Here is a 19,307-nt window from a genome sequence, read left to right on the forward strand (position 1 = left end):
AAAAATTTTGCTTTTGTTTTTAAATTAAATGTTAATTGAAGAACTTTGTGATCAAATATATTATTTTTGGGCCTCTGTAGCCCCTTATGCATTATTGTTCTACATCTACTTTATGATGAAAGACTTAAATAATCATATAGCCTCTATAATGTATTTTCAGAGTACTCATTACGAATAAGTAATTTCTTTCATTTCTTATTATGAAGTAAACCACTATATAGTAATATACTTTTAAGCATTTATAAAATTTGATATGTTCTGATAGGACTACAAAACTATGCATCTTAATAATTTAAATAAAACCTTGAAGTTTATAACTTATTTTAAATAGCAAACAGTTTGTGGCTTTGATTTGTTACGGGCCAATGGACAGTCCTATGTCTGTGATGTCAATGGCTTCAGTTTTGTGAAAAATTCCATGAAGTATTATGATGACTGTGCAAAAATACTTGGGTAAGAATTTTTAAAATTTTCTTTTTACCTTCATATAGTAGTTATTCAGAAACTAAATAACTGTTAACATTAAATGGTCAGGTTTTTTAAGCATTCTAGAGTAAAGATCAGTGTTCATAAAATGACACCCCCAGAGACTATGCCAGATCCTGAATTATACTTTGGCTTATCAAAGACAGATTAATTTATGATCAGTATAGATGAAAACCTTTAACTTCATATGTTTACAAATAATATAACATGTTGATTATTAGTCAAAAGTTTATTTGTTAGAATACCTTATTCCTCAAATTTTTGCCATGTAGTTATAGTGGAAAAGGTTTTCTTCTACTTAATGGACAAAATTAACATTCATGAAATAAACAGAGTAAAATAGAAATATTTAGTATTCATGACTCTTTTGCATGACAATTCATTCTACAAGCATATGTTACTTGATGATATTTTCATAAGATTATCAAGTGAATGTAAAAAAAATTATTGTAGGTAGAAATGCCATTTTTATATTCTTCAACCTGTTTTCTTTATACCTTGATTCAGAAGACTAGCAAGGCAATAACTATTTTTAAGACATTTCCAGGTATATATGACAAATCCATAGGAAACTTACATTAAAAAATGTTCGATAATTGGGGCGACCTTTTATACTGGTTAAGTATCCCTTATCCAAAATACTTGGGACCAGAAGTGTTTTGGATTTCAGATTTTCAGATTAAGAACATTTAACCCATAGTATGTTTCAAAGATTTACAAACTTACCCTTAAAATGATGTTAGGGAGAGTTTACTAAATTTCAGCATAAATAAATGCCAAATTTAAGCATTTATTAAGCCAAAAAGTAAACATTTTTCCATTTTTAACCCTATTAGTAAAGTATAGTAGTGATTTGTTAAGATGAGCACAAGATTTAGAGTAGCATTATGGGTGTTCAATCAACTGATAAGAATTTATCAGTAGCCACACAGAAGAGACAATCTTGAATTTCAGAATGTATGTAATTAGATATGATGTAATTGTAGTGATTTCTTTGAATCCAATGTTGATTGATATTTTAAAACTAAAGTAAATAATCTCAAATTTGTGAAATCCCATTGGTGTGTCTAATACATCAATTTAGAACTGCTGATTTTTATTTTTTCTTGATCAGAATTGATTCTGAGGGTTATTTTTTATGTAATGTAATCACTAGATAGTTTAACTCTTACGATTCTCATTCTCATTAAGTACCGAATTTTGTCTTAAAGTGTACTAATTTTAAATCTTTTCTTTTTTGTCTTGAAGAAATATTGTAATGCGAGAACTTGCTCCACAATTTCATATTCCATGGTCAATACCCTTAGAAGCTGAAGATATCCCAATTGTACCAACTACATCTGGAACTATGTAAGTCTGAATTATTTTCATTTAGAAATTGAGTTTTCCTTGTCATCTATGCTATTAGGATAAAAATTAAATTTCTGAATGATGATTAGACACTTTAGTGTGTATGATTACATGATTCAGCTTGAAGATAGAGGAGTAGATTATACGTGTTTATAAGGGTCCACTAATTGTTACAAATAAACTACTGAAACATGCCTGGATAATTATAGAATTGTTTAGTCAAGCCATAAAAATAAAAAAGGTACCAATAGAAATGTTACTTAAAGGTTCATAGTGGTCTTACAACTTTTGCTCTCTCAAGTCATATCTTGCATAATTATACCAGTATTGCCAAAATGTTTCATAACATTCTCTTACCGAAAATTATTCCTTTAAATTCATGTCAGTTGACTGAATGCTTTTTTTTCACAACTTAGATATTTATATTAACATGTTAAATATCCTGAGACTTACTGATGATGGGGGGAACTAATTTTGTTTTTAATCAGCATTTTTCAAACTGATTTAACACGCAAGTGTTAAATAAAATTTTTTTCAGGTAACTCATTTGATATCCTGCAAGGTTATGTTCTGCAGTTCACACTTTAGCACACACTAGATTATACCTCTGAATTCTAGCATGCTTCTAAGATGATTTTATCTTCCAGTAATTTGAGTTGTAAATACTTGTTCTCCTTACATGGGCAAAACTTAGCAAATATATAAATATAGCAACCATCGTGTAAAGTTTTATTTTGATTTAATGAAGTCTCAGTCTGTAATGACCTAATGCTATGGATCAGATATTTAAGAAAGCTCAGAAATTGTAGTCCATCTACTTTTATCCCAGAGTTAATGTAGCCATTTCTAGAGAAGAAAAGGTTGTATTCTATTATATAGCTTAATATCACCTCCCTCTCCCAATTTCTTAAGTTCTTTTTGAATTTTATTTCATAAAGTTAAAACTAGATTGTTATAAGTATTATTCTTCATGGGAAAGATCTTGAAATGGTAAAAGATGGCCTTAAATAAATGACTAAATGTTCATATGAATCTGAATTATACAACACAAATCTTTTTTAGAGAATTAAGAACATATATATTTTTTCATTTTAGGATGGAACTTAGATGTGTCATAGCTGTTATACGTCATGGGGATCGAACACCAAAACAAAAAATGAAAATGGAAGTGAGACATCAAAAGTATGTTTTAAGATGAATAATTTAACATGCATGATATAATTTTAAGACTTCTGATAAGTGATCAACTCTTTTGATTAATACATCATATAGAAAAACTTTTATCTAGCATCTCTTGGCCATTTATATTTAAACTAGTGAATGCATACAAAATCCATTTAAAATATGTTCATCAGCATCTAAAATTATTGTGGCAATATTCATAAATATCAGTCTGCCCTGGCTTTCATTTATTGTCATAAAGGTGTTCTATTTAATCTTTGCTTATCACTCTCTTGTATTGCATTCTGAGAGTGAGTAATCCCTCAGCCTTGTAGAAGAAAATTAGTAGAATGAAAGTTTCTGTTATTTCTATCCAGTGTTTGATTTGGAGATGATAAAATTTGAAAACCCTGAGCCATTAAGTATGTGTTGACACAAGTAATTTTCAATGTGTATGGAATGACTTCAGAAAATATATAATATTATGAACTACAATTGTATGTTTGGTTTCCATGAAAAAACTTTGAAAAGTAGTATGGTGATTATTAGTTTCGTTAGGAAAGTACTAAGTTTTGTCAATCAAAGTTGAGCAGCAACATGTATAGTGAAAGAGGAAACACCGTACTTGAAATCCTTAGATCCCAAGTTCTAGTCCCATAGCTTACCATTTATTATTTGTTAGTTTAAACATATATTGGTAATGTTAATTATTGCAAGTGACTAACAGTGTTCTGTCTTTTTTATAAGATTTTTTGATCTTTTTGAAAAGTGTGATGGATATAAATCAGGGAAATTAAAACTCAAAAAACCAAAACAGTTACAGGCAAGTGTATTTGCTTTCTTGTTTAGTTTTAAATTTTTTAATGGTGAAATTACATAAAAATTCAATTTTTTGTTAATTTATTTCATAGGAAGTGCTAGATATTGCACGACAGCTTCTTATGGAGCTGGGGCAAAATAATGATTCTGAAATTGAAGAAAACAAGCCAAAACTTGAACAACTTAAGACTGTATTGGAGATGTGAGTATCTTTTTGAAACCCTTAATTGCGGTACTACATATAGCTCTTCTTTTTTATGTATGTGATTTTCCATTTTAATTTCTTTCATAGTCTGATCTTTTTACTCTTTGTTACTATAGTTGAGACATGAAGGAAAATCTAATGTGAAAAAATAGATTGTTGTATTGAAGGTTTTAGCTTTAGTTTTAATTTTGGTGAGAAGATTAAACAAGGACATCAAATTTGTGTCTTCTGTGAAGTACTGCTTACAATGAAGGCCACATTGCTAACTTGACCATAGATTCATTGCAGTTTAAAGATAAAAAATTTGAATTTTGCCTTAATCAAGTAAAATGGATACCCACCAATATTCCTGTTATAGCTTTACATTTTTAACCTCTTACAATCTTATTTCCTTTATTTCTTTTTTTTTTTTTTTTTTTTTTTTTTTTTTTTTTTTTTTTTGAGACGGAGTCTTTCTTTGTCCCCCAGGCTGGAGTGCAGTGGCGCGATCTCGGCTCACTGCAAGCTCCGCCTCCCGGGTTCACGCCATTCTCCTGCCTCAGCCTCCCGAGTAGCTGGGACTACAGGCGCCCGCCAACACGCCCGGCTAATTTTTTGTATTTTTAGTAGAGACGGGGTTTCACCGTGTTAGCCAGGATGGTCTCGATCTCCTGACCTCGTGATCCGCCCGCCTCGGCCTCCCAAAGTGCTGGGATTACAAGCGTGAGCCACCGCGCCCGGCCTCTTTATTTCTTAAAACACATACATCTGTGTTTTTACATATTTCTGTACTTTATCCCTTCAGAGTTGTCTTTTTTTTTTTTTTGAGACAGGGTCTTATTCTGTCACCCAGGCTGGAGTCAGTGAGTCAGTGGTGTGATCTCAGCTCACTGCAACCTCCCTCTCCCAGGTTCAAGCAATTCTCGTGCCTCAGCCTCCCAAGTATCTGGGACCACAGGTGCATACCACCATGCCTGGCTAATTTTTGTATTTTTAGTGGAGTCGGTTTCACCATGTTGGCCAGGCTGGTCTCGAACTCCTGACCTCAAGTGATCCGCTCACCTCACCCTCCCAAAGTGCTGGGATTACAGGCTTGAGCCATGGCACCCACGCCTGTAATTTTTAGGAAAACATTTTTGTTTTTAATGTGGTTAGAATGATTATATATGGTACAATTTTTTTTGATAGAATATTTTGAAGAATTAAACAGGCGGTTACAAATAAAAGGGAGCATGAATATGTGAGAATTAGTTTTTCCCTACATGTTCTATTCTGTTTATCATTTTATTTTTCAGGTATGGTCATTTTTCTGGAATAAATCGTAAGGTTCAGTTGACCTATCTCCCTCATGGTTGTCCTAAAACATCTAGTGAAGAGGAGGGTATGTCATTCTTAATGCTTATACAGTAGTTTTATTTATATGTAGTAACTTGTTATTCACTGTTGATTACCTTTGGACCATCTTTTGCTTAGTAGTTTAGGGAATGGCATGGTGAGGAAAAATAAAGTGGAATTATCTTAGCTGTGCTTCCTCTTCTTTTAATAAAGTATACAATTTAAAAATTACCTATTCTTTAAATAAAGGATAGATTTTATTATTCTGAAAACTGCATAGGACTTCCTTTTAACTGTGGGATTGTTTCAGAAAACTTATTTATTTATAACTAAGTGTTATTTAATGGGCTCCTTACATCACCTTTTGATAGTAGAGGGCAGAGTATATAAGAAGAAAGGCCAAGAAGTACAAAAAGACTTTGAAAAAATATACAGTTAACCTGTTTCTAAAATAAATGGGTATTTTCTTCCACCCAGTAAACCAGAGTAAGTCTTTAAACAAGTTTGGTCTCCTAAGAGCAGTCAGTATCCACATTCATAATGTGTAATCTGTCTTGACTATCATATTGGCAAAGTGTTTTCTTCATTTCTGCTTTAAACTGGTAATAAAGTGTGCTGATGAGAATTCATTGAGACAGGATTTCAGTCTATAGTAGAAGTATAAATTGACACAGTTTTTTGAAAAGTAACTTGGCAATATATCAAAAACTTCAAAAAATGTACTTGTGCTTTGACCTGAATTCTGCTTATCAGAATCTAACCCAAAGAAGTAATCAGATGTTCAGGGAAAGATTGATCTATAGGGATATTCATAGTGGTATTACTTGTAGTAGCAAAAATTAAAGTAATGATTATCTTAAATGCAGACACAAATTTATAATAATCTTTATATATTTAACATTTGATATATTGCTCTTATCACATTTTGTGGTTAATAGTAATACAGGTTAATTTTCTCTATCTTAGTATTTATCATCAAAAACATTCTATAAGCAAATAATTTAAAAAGTTAGGTAACTAACTTTCTTTCCATAAATTAATATTGGTCTACTTGACAAAGCTCACAGAACCGCTAACTAGCTACAGGGGAAGGGGTGATTTCCTCTCACCTTTAAAGAATCATTATTAAGTTCTTTTAGTGCTTATAATGCTTATTTTTGAATTACTTTTTTATTCAGAACCCAACACAGATCTTAATACCATGAAAAGGAGTAGGTCAAAATTAAGTACAGAAACTCATTAACTTATGGTATTTTCTTTGTCCAAGAAAATACTCTGATGTGTAACATGCAGAGATTCCACAATTTCAAATTTAAAAAGCTGCTCTTGATTACCTTTTGTTTGCATAAAATTTATTAGATTGCATAAAATTTAAATTAGAATAAATGTTAGGCTCTGTCATCTTACATCTTCCTAAAAATGATGCAAATCACCAATTTCCAATCTTAAAAACATATGTATCTGGCCGGGCACAGTGGCTCACGCCTTAATCCCAGCACTTTAGGAGGCCGAGGTGGGTGGATCACCTGAGGTCCAGAGTTCGAGACCAGCCTGGCCAACCTGGTGGAACCCTGTCTCTACTAAAAATACAAAAATTAGCCAGTTCCCTGTAGAGCCAAGATCGTGCCACTGCACTCCAGCCTGGGCGACCAAGCGAGACTCTGTCTCAAAAAAAAAAAAAAAAAAAAAATATATATATATATATATATATATATATATCTTCTTCACTTCAACTAATGTATTTTCTTTTATGGGACAGCACTGCAAAGGGTGCTTGATAGCAAGGCAGATAAAACCTGGATTCTGGCATCAAAGAGCTGTTAATCCAGCAGACATAACACAAGTAAATTAAGTACAATGAAAAAATTACTATGAGAGCAGGCAAGGGAGGAACATTATATCCCTGAAGAAAATTGGGAGCCATTTTTCTAAAGTATGAGAGAGATTTTCAAATTTCAGTAAGATTTAAGCAGGTATAGCAAGGGAGTATTCCTTACAGAAGCAACTGCTTACAAACAGCATTAAGGAACATACATGGCAACAGCATTTAAGGAAGAAAATATCTTACATATGGGCCATATTTCACTGCAGAAGAGGGCACAGAGAAAAAATTAATCTTAAGTCTGTTTAAAGAAATAAACTTAACATTTGTTTTTGGCAACAGCATTTAAGGAAGAAAATATCTTACATATGGGCCATATTTCACTGCAGAAGAGGGCACAGAGAAAAAATTAATCTTAAGTCTGTTTAAAGAAATAAACTTAACATTTGTTTTATTCATTCATATGTGTCATAGACAGCCGAAGAGAAGAACCATCTTTACTTTTGGTTCTAAAATGGGGAGGTGAATTAACTCCTGCAGGCAGGGTCCAGGCTGAAGAACTTGGAAGAGCCTTCAGGTGTATGTATCCTGGAGGTCAAGGTAAATCTTAGAGTTTTCTTTAATTTGACTAATTTCATAAATTATATTTTGAAATCCTCATTTGTGATGTTATTAAATATTTATAGAAATACAATGAAATGAAAATATAGCTGAAGTGATTTGAGGATTTATTTTCAGGAGATTATGCAGGATTTCCTGGTTGTGGTTTACTTAGATTACATAGCACCTACAGACATGACCTCAAAATATATGCCTCTGATGAAGGACGAGTCCAGATGACTGCAGCTGCTTTTGCAAAGGTATAAATAATTTTTTTTTAGAATTACTAGAGTTTTTAATCTAATATTGTATCTTAAAACATTTTTGGCTGGGTGCGGTGGCTTACACCTGTAATCCTAGCACTTTGGGAGGCTGAGGTGGTCAGATCACTACAGCCCAGGAGTTTGAGACCAGCCTGGGCAACATGACGAAACTCTGTCTCTACAAAAAAATTATAAAAAAAAAAATTAGCCAGGTGTAGTGGTTCACACCTGTAGTCCCAGAAGCTCAGGAGGCTGAGATGGGAGGATCACCTGAGCCCAGGAGGTCAAGGCTGCAATGAGCCAAAATCACACCACTGTACTCTACCCCAGGCAACAGTGTGAGACCCTTGTCTCAAAAAAAAAAAAAAAAAAATTTTTTTAACCAAGGAATATTTAAATATTCTGTATTTGGAACTTTCAAGTAAAACTCTAAAATGACAATAATGAACTGTAGTATTAATAAAGTTTATTTATGGTAAACTTATACCTTATGAAAATCAGTATGTAACAAAATGTTTTTTTACATATTTTTTAAATTCGTGTTTTCTTTATTTAATATGCTTAGGGGCTTTTAGCTTTGGAAGGAGAGCTTACACCCATTCTTGTTCAAATGGTGAAAAGTGCAAATATGAACGGTCTTTTGGATAGTGATAGTGACTCTCTGAGCAGTTGTCAGCAACGTGTGAAGGCAAGGCTTCATGAAATACTTCAGAAAGACAGAGATTTTACTGCTGAAGATTATGAAAAGGTGGGTCTTAGCAAACTCTTTTATATTGTGAAATATTACACACACACAGAAAAGTGATAAGTGCATAAAACATAAATGTAGAGCTTATTGTATTATAAAGCAAATACACATGTTATCATCCTCCAGGAAAAGAAATAGAACATTGGAACAACTTTGGCTTCTGTATGCTCCTTCTCAATCGCAACCCATTCCCTACCTCCTCAAAAAAACTACTGTCCTGACTTTTTATATTCTTTTCATATCCAGAATACTTACTTGAATAATAAGTATAGTCTCTAACCAGTGTAGTCTAATTTTTGGCTTTTTTCTAACTTTAAATCTATTGATTTTAATTGACAAATTAAAATTATATATGTTTATAACATAACATGTTTTAAAATATATATGCATTGTGAAATGGCTAACTTGAGCTAATTAACATATGTATTACCTCACATCTTTATTTTTTTGCGATGAGAACATTTAAAATCTACTCTCAGCAATTTTCAAGGATAAAATATATTGCTATTACTATAATCACCATGTTGTACAATAGAGCTCCTGAACTTATTCCTTCTATCTAACTGAAATTGTGTATCCCTTGACCAACATGTTCCCAGCCCCTTCCTTTTCCAGCCTCTGGTAGCCATCATTTTACTCTGCTTCTCTGAGTTTAACTTTTTTAGATTCTACATATAAGTGAGATTATACATATTTGTCATTCTGTGCCTGGCTTGTTTCACTTAACATAATGTCTTCTAGGTTCATCCATGTTGTTGCTACTGATGGGATTTCCTTCTTTTTTAAGGCTAGATGATGATACTTCATTTTGTATATATACTACACTTTCTTTATTCATTCATCTGTTATTGTACAGGTTGATTCCAGATCTTATCTGTTGTGAACAGTACTACAATAAAAATGGGAATGCAAATATCTCCTTGACGTACGATTTCATTTCCTTTAGCTGTATACCTAGTATTGGGATTGTTGGATCATATGGTAATTCTGTCTTCAGTTTTTTGAGCAATGTTCATACTGTTTTCTATAATGGCTCTACAGTATTAATTTACTTTGGCTATTTTTTAAGTTTCATATAATAGAACGTGTTTTATTTTATATTTGGCTTCTTTTTGTGAAATTCAACCATATTAAGTAATGGTCATAGTTAGTTAATAATCACTGCTCTGTTTGTTGTATTCCATTTCAGGTTTGGCAGAACTTTTCTGTAAAAGGCCAAATAGTAAATATTTTATTTAAAAAAATTAGACTTTGCAGTCCAAATATGGTCTCTGTTGCATATTGTTTTGTTTTTTTTTTTTTAACTGCGTTTTAAGCATGTAAAAACCATTCTTAGCTCATGGCCTGTGCGACAGGCCACATTTGACCTGCAGGCTATAGTTTGTTGACCCATGTACTATTTTATGAACATATTACAATTTATATATGCTTTCTATATGTTAGAGTTTTGGACTGTTAGGATTAAAGTTGCCATGAATATCCTGGTATGCCACCTGTGCAATGAGCATACGTTTCTCTTGGGTATATTGTAGGAGTGGAATTACTGTGACCATGGTATACTTACTTACAATGTTAGCAGGTAATGTCAAACTGTTTTCTTTTTTTTTTTTTTTGTCTTTTCATTTTTTTTTTAAATTACACTTTAAGTTCTAGAGTACATGTGCATGACGTGCTGGTTTGTTATGTATGTATACATGTGCCATGTTGGTGTGCTGCACCCATGAACTCATCATTTACATTAGGTATATCTCCTAATGCTTTCCCTCCCCACTCCCCCCACCCCACAACAGGCCCCGGTGTATGATGTTCTCCTTCCTGTGTCTAAGTGTTCTCATTGTTCAGTTCCCACCTATGAGTGAGAACATGCAGTATTTGGTTTTTTGTCCTTGCGATAGTTTGCTGAGAATGATGGTTTCCAGCTTCATCCATGTCCCTACAAAGGACATGAACTCATCATTTTTTATGGCTGCATAGTATTCCATGGTGTATATGTGCCCCATTTTCTTAATCCAGTCTATCGTTGTTGGATATTTGGGTTGGTTCCAACTCTTTGCTATTGTGAATAGTGTGGCAATAAACATACGTGTGCATGTGTCTTTATGGCAGCATGATTTATAATCCTTTGGGTATATACCCAGTAATGGGATGTCTGGGTCAAATGGTATTTCTAGTTCTAGATCCTTGAGGAATCGCCACACTGTCTTCCACAATGGTTGAACTAGTTTACAGTCCCACCAACAGTGTAAAAGTGTTCCTATTTCTCCACATCCTCTCCAGCACCTGTTGTTTCCTGACTTTTTAATGATTGCCATTCTAAGTGGTGTGAGATGGTATCTCGTGGTTTTGATTTGCATTTCTCTGATGGCCAGTGATTATGAGCATTTTTTTCATGTGTTTTTTGGCTGCATAAATGTCTTCTTTTGAGAAGTGTCTATTCATATCCTTTGCCCACTTTCTGATGGGGTTGTTTGTTTTTCTTGTAAATTTGTTTGAGTTCTTTGTAGATTCTGGATATTAGCCCTTTGTCAGATGAGTAGATGGCAAAAATTTTCTCCCATTCTGTAGGTTGCCTGTTCACTCTGATGGTAGTTTCTTTTGCTGTGCAGAAGCTCTTTAGTTTAATTACATCTCATTTGTCAATTTTGGCTTTTGTTGCCACTGCTTTTGGTGTTTTCTAACACTATTGAGCTAATTTACACTCCCACCAGAGGTCCATGATAGTTGTCATTGCTCCACATATTCTCCATTCTTGGAATTCTCAGATGATTCCATTTTGGCCATTCTGGTGGATATACCTAGAATTTACTTTATTGTGGCTTCAATGTCTATTGACCATTTAGATATCCTCTTGAATGAGGACAAGTCTCCTGTCCTTTTTCTGTGAATTGTCTATGTTTTTCTTCTTGGATGGTAGAAGTTCTTTATATATTCTGGATATGAGTTCTTTGTTATTTGTAGATAACATACAGATAACACCACCTACTCTGAGCCTTAATGATGTCATGATGTCTTTTCTTTTTTGTTTTTTTTTGTTTGTTTGTTTTTTAGAGACAAGGTCTTGCTCTGTCACCCAGGCTGGAGTGCAGTGGTGTGATCATAGCTCACTGTGGCCTGAAACTCCTGGGCTCAAGTGATTCTCCTGCTTCAGCCTCCTGAGTAGCTGAGGCTACAGGTGCACACCACCATGCTCAGCTGACTTTTAAAATTTTTCTAGAGACTGGGTCTCACTGTGTTGCCCAGGCTAGTCTCAAACTCTTGGCCTCAAGTGATCCTCCTGCCTTGACATCCCAAGGCTTTGGAATTACAGGCATGAGCCACCACGCCCAGCCAATAATATCTTTTGATAAGCAGAAGTTATAGTTTTTCATGATTTCCAAGTTCATTTTTTTCCCCATAGGTCAAAGCATTTTAATATATTGTTTAAGATATCTTTTTCTGAGAAGAGGCCATAAGATATATATATCTTCTATAAACTTACTGTTTTGCTCTTCACATTTATCTGCAATCCAGATAAAATTGACTTTTGTGTGTGCTATGAGCTAAGAATGTCAAGGTTGATATTTCCCCTGAAACTATATGTACATCTGGGTGTCCCAGCAGAACATACTGAAAAGACTATTCTTTCCCATTACTCAGAAGTACCGTCTTTATTGTATATGTGTGATCTGTTTCTGGACCCTATATTCCGTTTGTTGATCCCTATGCGAATAATACCTCCCAACACCCAAATGGATCCTTCTTCAAGCGTTTTTTGGCTTTTTTTTTTTTTTTTTTTTGCATTTTCATATAAATTTTAAAACAAGCTGGTCAGAAATACTGTTGGGATTTTTAAATTTTGGTTGTATTATATTTGTAGTTTGTGCAAATTTATATTTTTTTCTCTAGTCTTTCAACCTGTGAATGTAGTGTAGCTCATTTAGATATTCTTTAATATCTTTAAATAATGTTTTATAATTTACTTCACAGAGTTCTTGTGCATCTTTGTTAGATTTAGGCTGAGGTGATTGATATTATGCAATTATAAATGGCCCCTCTTTAACAGTTTTATTCTCTGTTGTTGCTATATAGAAATATAATTATTTTTAAAATATTGAGATTATAGGCATCAACCTTGTTGAACTCATTAGTTCTAATAATTTATCTAGATTTGTTTCCTTCTTTAACAGCACATCCATAGGTTTTTTTCTTTTCCAATCTTTGTTTTTTAAAAATTCTTTTTCTTGCTTTCCATAGCTAGGACCCTCAGAATAATATTAAATAAAAGTAACATTTCTAGTAACACTTGTACATTAAATATAAAGTTTTCTGTAGATATTTTATATAGCTGCCATTCTTCAAAATAAGGAAATTTCATTGTTTCTATTTGGCTGAGTTTCTATTATAAAAACTTACTGAATTTTATATATTTTCTTTCATCTATTATATCTTACAGTTTTTTGAATGTGAAACTAACCTTGGTTCTAGAATATCCTCAACTTTTCCATGTATGATCTTTTTCTTTCATATCACTGATTTTAGTTTGCTGAAATTTTTGGTTAGGAATTTTGAATCTATGTTCATCAGTCAGATTGACCATTACTTTTTTATTTTTGTTGTGTCTTTTATTTCAATGTCAGGATTATGCTAGTCTTGTAAAATTAGTTAGGGAATGCTTCCTATTTGAGGGGAATAGTATATGTACAAATATTTCATTAAATTTTTGGTAAACTTTACTAGTAAATAGTATGGTAAATCCTGTGGGTGTTTTCTTTGTGGGAAAGTTTCTAATTATGGATTTCAGAATAGATTAGTACTTCTCAGTTATGTTTATGTCAGTATTATTAAATTACATTTTTTAGAAGTTTGTTCATAATTTCGTCTTTAATTTATTTGTAATTTGTGTAGGATCTATAGAGATACCCCTTTTTCTTTCTTAACATTATACTTTTTTCCTTTTTTTCTTGATCAGTTTCACCGTGGTTGATTAGTTTATTAGTCCTTCCAAAGAACCATTGTTAAGATTTGTTAGGTCTCTGAATTATATGCTTATTTTCCATTTGATTAATTCTCATTACTTAATAATTTATTCTACCTCACTAGTTTTATTTTGCTATTTTTCTGATACTCAAAATTAATAACCCCAGGTGAATACTTACTAAGTTATTAATGTTCTGTCTTTTACAAAATATGCACCCTAGGCCATAAATTTTCCTTTATGCACTCTTTTTACTGGAGTCATTTATTATATTCATAAATATAAATGTTTCCAGTGGAGAAACAGCCTTAAATTCTAGGCTCACTTTATGGATCACTGACCTTTGAGTTTTGCTGCCATAATTCTTTACCACCTTGTTATTTCACAGATTCCTGAAAGCATACATATAGATATTCTTTGCCCAGAATTTTTACTTCCCTTCAGTGGATATATTGGTCCAAACTACCTAGTTTATTATAACCAGAAGTAGAATTGCACTTGACATTTTTTATATTTGTAGAAACTTACTTAATGTGGGTAAATAACTTGCCAAGCTAAATGTCAAAACTGGAATGTGGAACTATATTTTTATTGATGGCTTTTATTCAAAAAAAATTTATTACAAAGGCATAATAGGATAGTGGTTAAGAGCACCAGTCTGTAGCCAGACTACCTGCATTTGAGTCCTACTCCTTCACATCCTAGTGGTTTGATCTTAAGCAAGTAGCTTAACCTCAGGTAAGTAACTCATCTGGGAAAAGAATAATAGATGCCTAGAGTTATTACGTGTAAATATATGTCAAGTGGTCAGAACCGTATTTACGCATGTTAACAGAGTCAGCAGATTGTCATCAAATTCCGTTAAGTTAGAGTATTTCTGCTAAATTTTCTTTATTGATAAGACAGCTAAGGTTTAATATTTTTTAACATGAATTCTGAGTCTTTTACTTCCTCCTTGATCTTATTACTATACAGTTCACCCTTAGACAATGTTGGGGTTAGAAGTGCCAGTCCCCCTCCCAGTAAAAAAATTGGTGTATAACTTTTGACTCTGCAGAAACTTAACTACCAATTTAAGCCTACCTTTGACTGGAAGCCTTAGCAATAACATGAACAATGAACATATATGAATGCTCATTATGAAAAAACTATACACAAATTTCAACTTTTTTTTACACTAAAATAATCTTGTATTAACTTGTTATGACATGTCTGAACAGGATTTAGTTTGAGGCACTAACAAGAGTGAGACATCAGTTTGAAGAGAGCCCCTGTGAGGGGCAACATGAATTCTGCTAAAATTGAAACAAGAACAAACAGCAAATTTATGGTGAAGCTTAAGCGAAAAAAATGGTGAAATCATTGATACTTTACAAAAAGTTTATAGGAGTAGTTTCCCAAAGAAATCAGCAGTATACACATGGATAACTCGTTTTAAGATGGGATGAGATGATGTTGAAGATGAAGCCCTCAATGGCAGACCATCCAGATCAATTTTGCAAGGAAAAAATTAATCTTGTTCATGCCCTAATTGAAGAAGACCAATAATTAACAGCAGAACAATAGCCAGTACGATAGACATCTCAGTTGGTTTAACTTACACAATTCTGACTGAAAAATTAAAGTTGAGCAAACTTTCTGCTTAGAGTGCCAGAACCATTGTGCTCAGATCAGCTATAGACAGGAGCAGAGCTTTCAATGGAAATTTTAAACAAGTGGGATGAAGATCCCAAAGCATTTCTTTGAAGAATCGTAACAGAAAATGAAACTGGTTTTACCAGGATACCCTGAAGACAAAGCACAATCAAAGTAATGGCTACCAAGAGGTGGAATTGGTCCAGTCAAAGCAGAAGCAGACTGGTCAAGAGCAGAGGTCATGGCACTAGTTATTTGGGACGCTCAAGGCATTTTGCTTGCTGACTTTCTGGAGGGCTAACAAGCAATAACATCTGCTTATTATGAGATTGTTTTGAGAGAGTTAGCCAAAGCATTAGTAGAAAACACCCACAAAATCTTCACTACAGAGTCTTCCATCATGACAATGCTCCTGTTTATTCCTCTCAGACAAGGGCAGTTTTGCAAGAGTTTCAGTGGGAGGTCATTAGGAATCTACCTTGTGGTCCTGATATGGCTCCTTCTGACTTCTGTTTGTTTCCTAATCTTAAAAAAATATTTAAGGGGCACTCATTTTTCTTCAGTTAATAATGTAAAAAAGTCTGCATTCACATGGATAAATTCCCAGGATCTTCAGTATTTTAGGAATAGACTAAATGGCTGATATCATTGCTTACAAAAGTGTCTTGACCCTGACAGACCTTATGTTGAGAAATAAAGTTTTTTACTTTTATCTTTTAACTCAATTTTTCCACATACTTTTTATAAGTTCCCCAGTATTTTGTATATGTATTATATACTCTAGTCTTATGATAGAGTGAACTAGAGAAAAGAAAATATTAAGAAAATTCTAGAGTGAGCTAAGAGAAAAGAAAATGTTATTAAGAAAATTATAAGGAAGAGAAAATATATTTACTATTCCTTAAGAGGAAGTAGATCATCTTAGAGGTCTTCATCTTTATTTTCACATTGAGCAGGCTGAGAAAAAGGAGGAAGAGGAGGGGTTAGTCATGCTGTCTCAAGGGTGGAAGAGGTGAAGGAGGTGGAAGGGGAGGCAGGAGAAACAGTACATTTTGGTGTAACTTTTAGGGAAAAACCCTGCACATATGTGGTCCTTTGCAGTTCAAACCTGTGGTGTTCAAGGGTCAACTGTATTTTGTGGTCATTTTAATTTCTGCTATGGAGTTATTCTCCAGCTATTGGAAAATTTTGTATATGTATATTGTTCTCTTAGACAATTAGGCATAACCAGATATAAAATATATACTTTACTTATTTGTAGCTTACTCCATCTGGAAGCATTTCTCTTATCAAATCAATGCATTTAATTAAAAATCCTGTGAAGACCTGTGATAAAGTTTATTCCTTAATTCAGAGTTTGACTTCTCAAATCAGACATCGAATGGAAGATCCCAAATCATCAGGTAAATATATTTTTATTAGAGCATAGAACAAATAAAAGTTACTATTCAATTAAGCATTTAATATATGATACACCAATCTTGTAAGAAATCAAGCCTCTCTTGAGAGCTATGTATAGTATGAGTTAATATATATCAAGCAAAAAAATAATGGCTAAGTTATAGTGGTTTTTATCCATGACAGCATGAAAGAGAAAATAAAATATTCTCATTTGATTATCTGATTATGCAGCATTGCCATATAGTTAAGCAGTGAGTAGACAGGGTAATAAGAAGGAGCAAGCGACAGGAAAGTGATCCTAGGCTCTGGCCCCAAAACTTACTTGGTTAGTAACTTAGACAACTTTGGCATCTTGGGTTTTTTTCTGGCAGAAAATGGATCATTTGGATATTTTTAATGTCTAATGTTCCTCTGCTAGTCTGCCTATTCACTTAGTTATGTGAGTCTAATAAGAATAATAGTATTGAAAATTGAAAATATATGAGCTTAAAAGAGCTTTGTTAAAATTGTTGCTCTTTTTCTCCTTATTGTTATTAAAGTCTATAATATGTGGAAAAACTCTTTTATAAGCCTAGTTCCTAACCTTTTAAGTCTAAAAAATACATGATTGCTAGTAGTGTATGCCTATAGTAACTCTCTAACTTCATACAGTTGTATTTTTGACACTTTAAAAAGTTTCTAATTATTAACAATATATATTCTAAATCAGATTTTTAAGTTGCATGAACTAAAAATGTTATGTTGTTTTAGATATTCAGCTTTACCATAGTGAAACATTGGAGCTTATGCTACGTAGATGGTCCAAGTTAGAGAAAGACTTTAAAACAAAGAATGGAAGATATGATATTAGTAAAATCCCTGACATATATGACTGTATAAAATATGATGTCCAGCATAATGGTTCCTTGAAATTAGAAAACACAATGGAATTATATAGGCTTTCGAAGGCATTAGCAGATATTGTTATCCCTCAGGTAAGTCATTCTTAAGAATCAATTTCTTATAATATTGAAAAAATAGATACTTTTAAAATGTCTGTTGGTGGATAAAAAGGTAGTTGGTTTTCATGTCCTTGGAAAACCAGTAACTTTAAACAGGAAATTAGGCAATTATGAATTTATATTTTAAGCTTTTAATGGTTATATTGATCACATTATTTGATTTTCTAATAGTTTGATTACAGTGACTTTTTTTAGCAGACTATATTTATTAGAGCAGTTTTATGTTCACAGCAAAATCAAACAGAAGGTAAAAGATTTCCCATATGCCCCTGCCTCCATACGTAGCTCGTCCTCCCGCACGTTATGATTGTCCCCCACAAGAATGGTGCATTTGTTATAACTGACGAACCTACATTGACACATCACCCAGAGTCCATAGTCCATTAGGGTTCACTCTTGGTGTTATACATATGGGTTTGGGCAAATTTATAATGACATGTATCATCATAGTAGCATACAGAGTATTTTCACTGCCATAAGAAGGTAGTAAATGTTTTTTTAATTTAAGAATTGATACTCTTAGAGAATAATAATATGTGAACAAACTGAAGAATAGAAAACGGTATGGAATAAATCAATTAAGTATTTATTGAACACCTGTTTTGCATCTGCCATCTATATATGGAAATATGTGGGGAGTAAGACATAAAGATCATTACGGTCTTATATAAAGTTTTTTGCAATTCTTTTTACTTTATGCAAAAGTATTTTGAAAATAATGTTTAGAGGTCGAGATATACATAGTTGTTTTTTGGGGGACATGGGTCTTTTCATTATAGGAGAATAAAAATAAAGGTGTAACAAGAATTCAAATAACTAAAATGCAATTAAGCAGAGAATTGGATTGATAATAAAGGGGTAAGTGACAAAACATATTGAGATCAGGACTATGTTAGAAGAACAAAGTTCCTGATGTCACTTTTGAACCTTTTTTCAACTCAGTACAAGATTGTTTGGATATTGTAAAGAGGAGGTTGGAGTAGATCAGATATTCCAGCTGTGGACTACATAAAGTTTGAAAGCAGGAAAAAAATACATGAAAAAGATAAAGATTATGAAAAAAAGTTCAAAAAGCTAACTTATAAATACCCATGCGTAAGAATGGTTAAAATAACTGTCCCTTTCCTAATATTCATAGACAGTACAGGAAAACCTATAGATTTTGAAAAACTGAGAATTCAGACAGTTGTACAACTTACCTATAGGTATTTATGTACATGTCAACAATTAGCTTGTTTCTTCAACATGAAAGAGAACTACATATTTGATCAGATATATAATATAGACAATTTTAGCTATATTGTATGAATCTGTGATTTTAAAAATTATTTTTAAAACAGGATGAAAATATCTCAGACTTTACGAATATGTCTTTAGGCCTCTAGGAAACATTTACTTAGGAAATGGGACTCATTCCCTGACAATTTCTTTCATTTAGCAAATGAAAAAGGTAAGTTTTATTCTGTAAAAGACAAGTTTTATTTTGTATAATAAAATGTTTTGGTTTTGTAAGTATGCTTTTTAACAAATAGCTGTGAATACAAGACT

At 32.8% G+C, this 19,307-nt stretch overlaps 2 protein-coding genes across 27 annotated transcripts in view; one reads left to right on the plus strand and one right to left on the minus strand.

The window, feature by feature from the left end:
* The window catches only part of GIN1 (gypsy retrotransposon integrase 1), a 163,390-nt gene that overhangs the window by 63,430 nt on the left and 80,653 nt on the right, over nt 1-19,307 (minus strand). The gene's annotated exons all lie outside the window — the stretch shown is intronic.
* Nucleotides 1-19,307, plus strand: part of PPIP5K2 (diphosphoinositol pentakisphosphate kinase 2) — a 106,796-nt gene that overhangs the window by 28,945 nt on the left and 58,544 nt on the right. For 9 of the 24 annotated variants that reach the window (XM_063612870.1, XM_063612867.1, XM_063612857.1 and 6 more), the window contains 11 exons: nt 332-453; nt 1,735-1,836; nt 2,932-3,018; nt 3,745-3,820; nt 3,909-4,018; nt 5,296-5,381; nt 7,632-7,757; nt 7,896-8,017; nt 8,586-8,768; nt 16,619-16,760; nt 17,509-17,732. In XM_063612870.1, coding sequence (XP_063468940.1) covers nt 332-453; nt 1,735-1,836; nt 2,932-3,018; nt 3,745-3,820; nt 3,909-4,018; nt 5,296-5,381; nt 7,632-7,757; nt 7,896-8,017; nt 8,586-8,768; nt 16,619-16,760; nt 17,509-17,732 — 1,380 coding nt within the window. Of the gene's footprint in view, nt 1-331; nt 454-1,734; nt 1,837-2,931; nt 3,019-3,744; nt 3,825-3,908; nt 4,019-5,295; nt 5,382-7,631; nt 7,758-7,895; nt 8,018-8,585; nt 8,769-16,618; nt 16,761-17,508; nt 17,733-19,307 lie in introns of all 24 variants that reach the window. The other 15 variants (XM_063612854.1, XM_063612853.1, XM_063612849.1 and 12 more) reach the window with 3 other exon arrangements.

Source organism: Symphalangus syndactylus, chromosome 11, assembly GCF_028878055.3.
Source record: "Symphalangus syndactylus isolate Jambi chromosome 11, NHGRI_mSymSyn1-v2.1_pri, whole genome shotgun sequence".
Lineage (NCBI taxonomy): Eukaryota > Metazoa > Chordata > Mammalia > Primates > Hylobatidae > Symphalangus > Symphalangus syndactylus.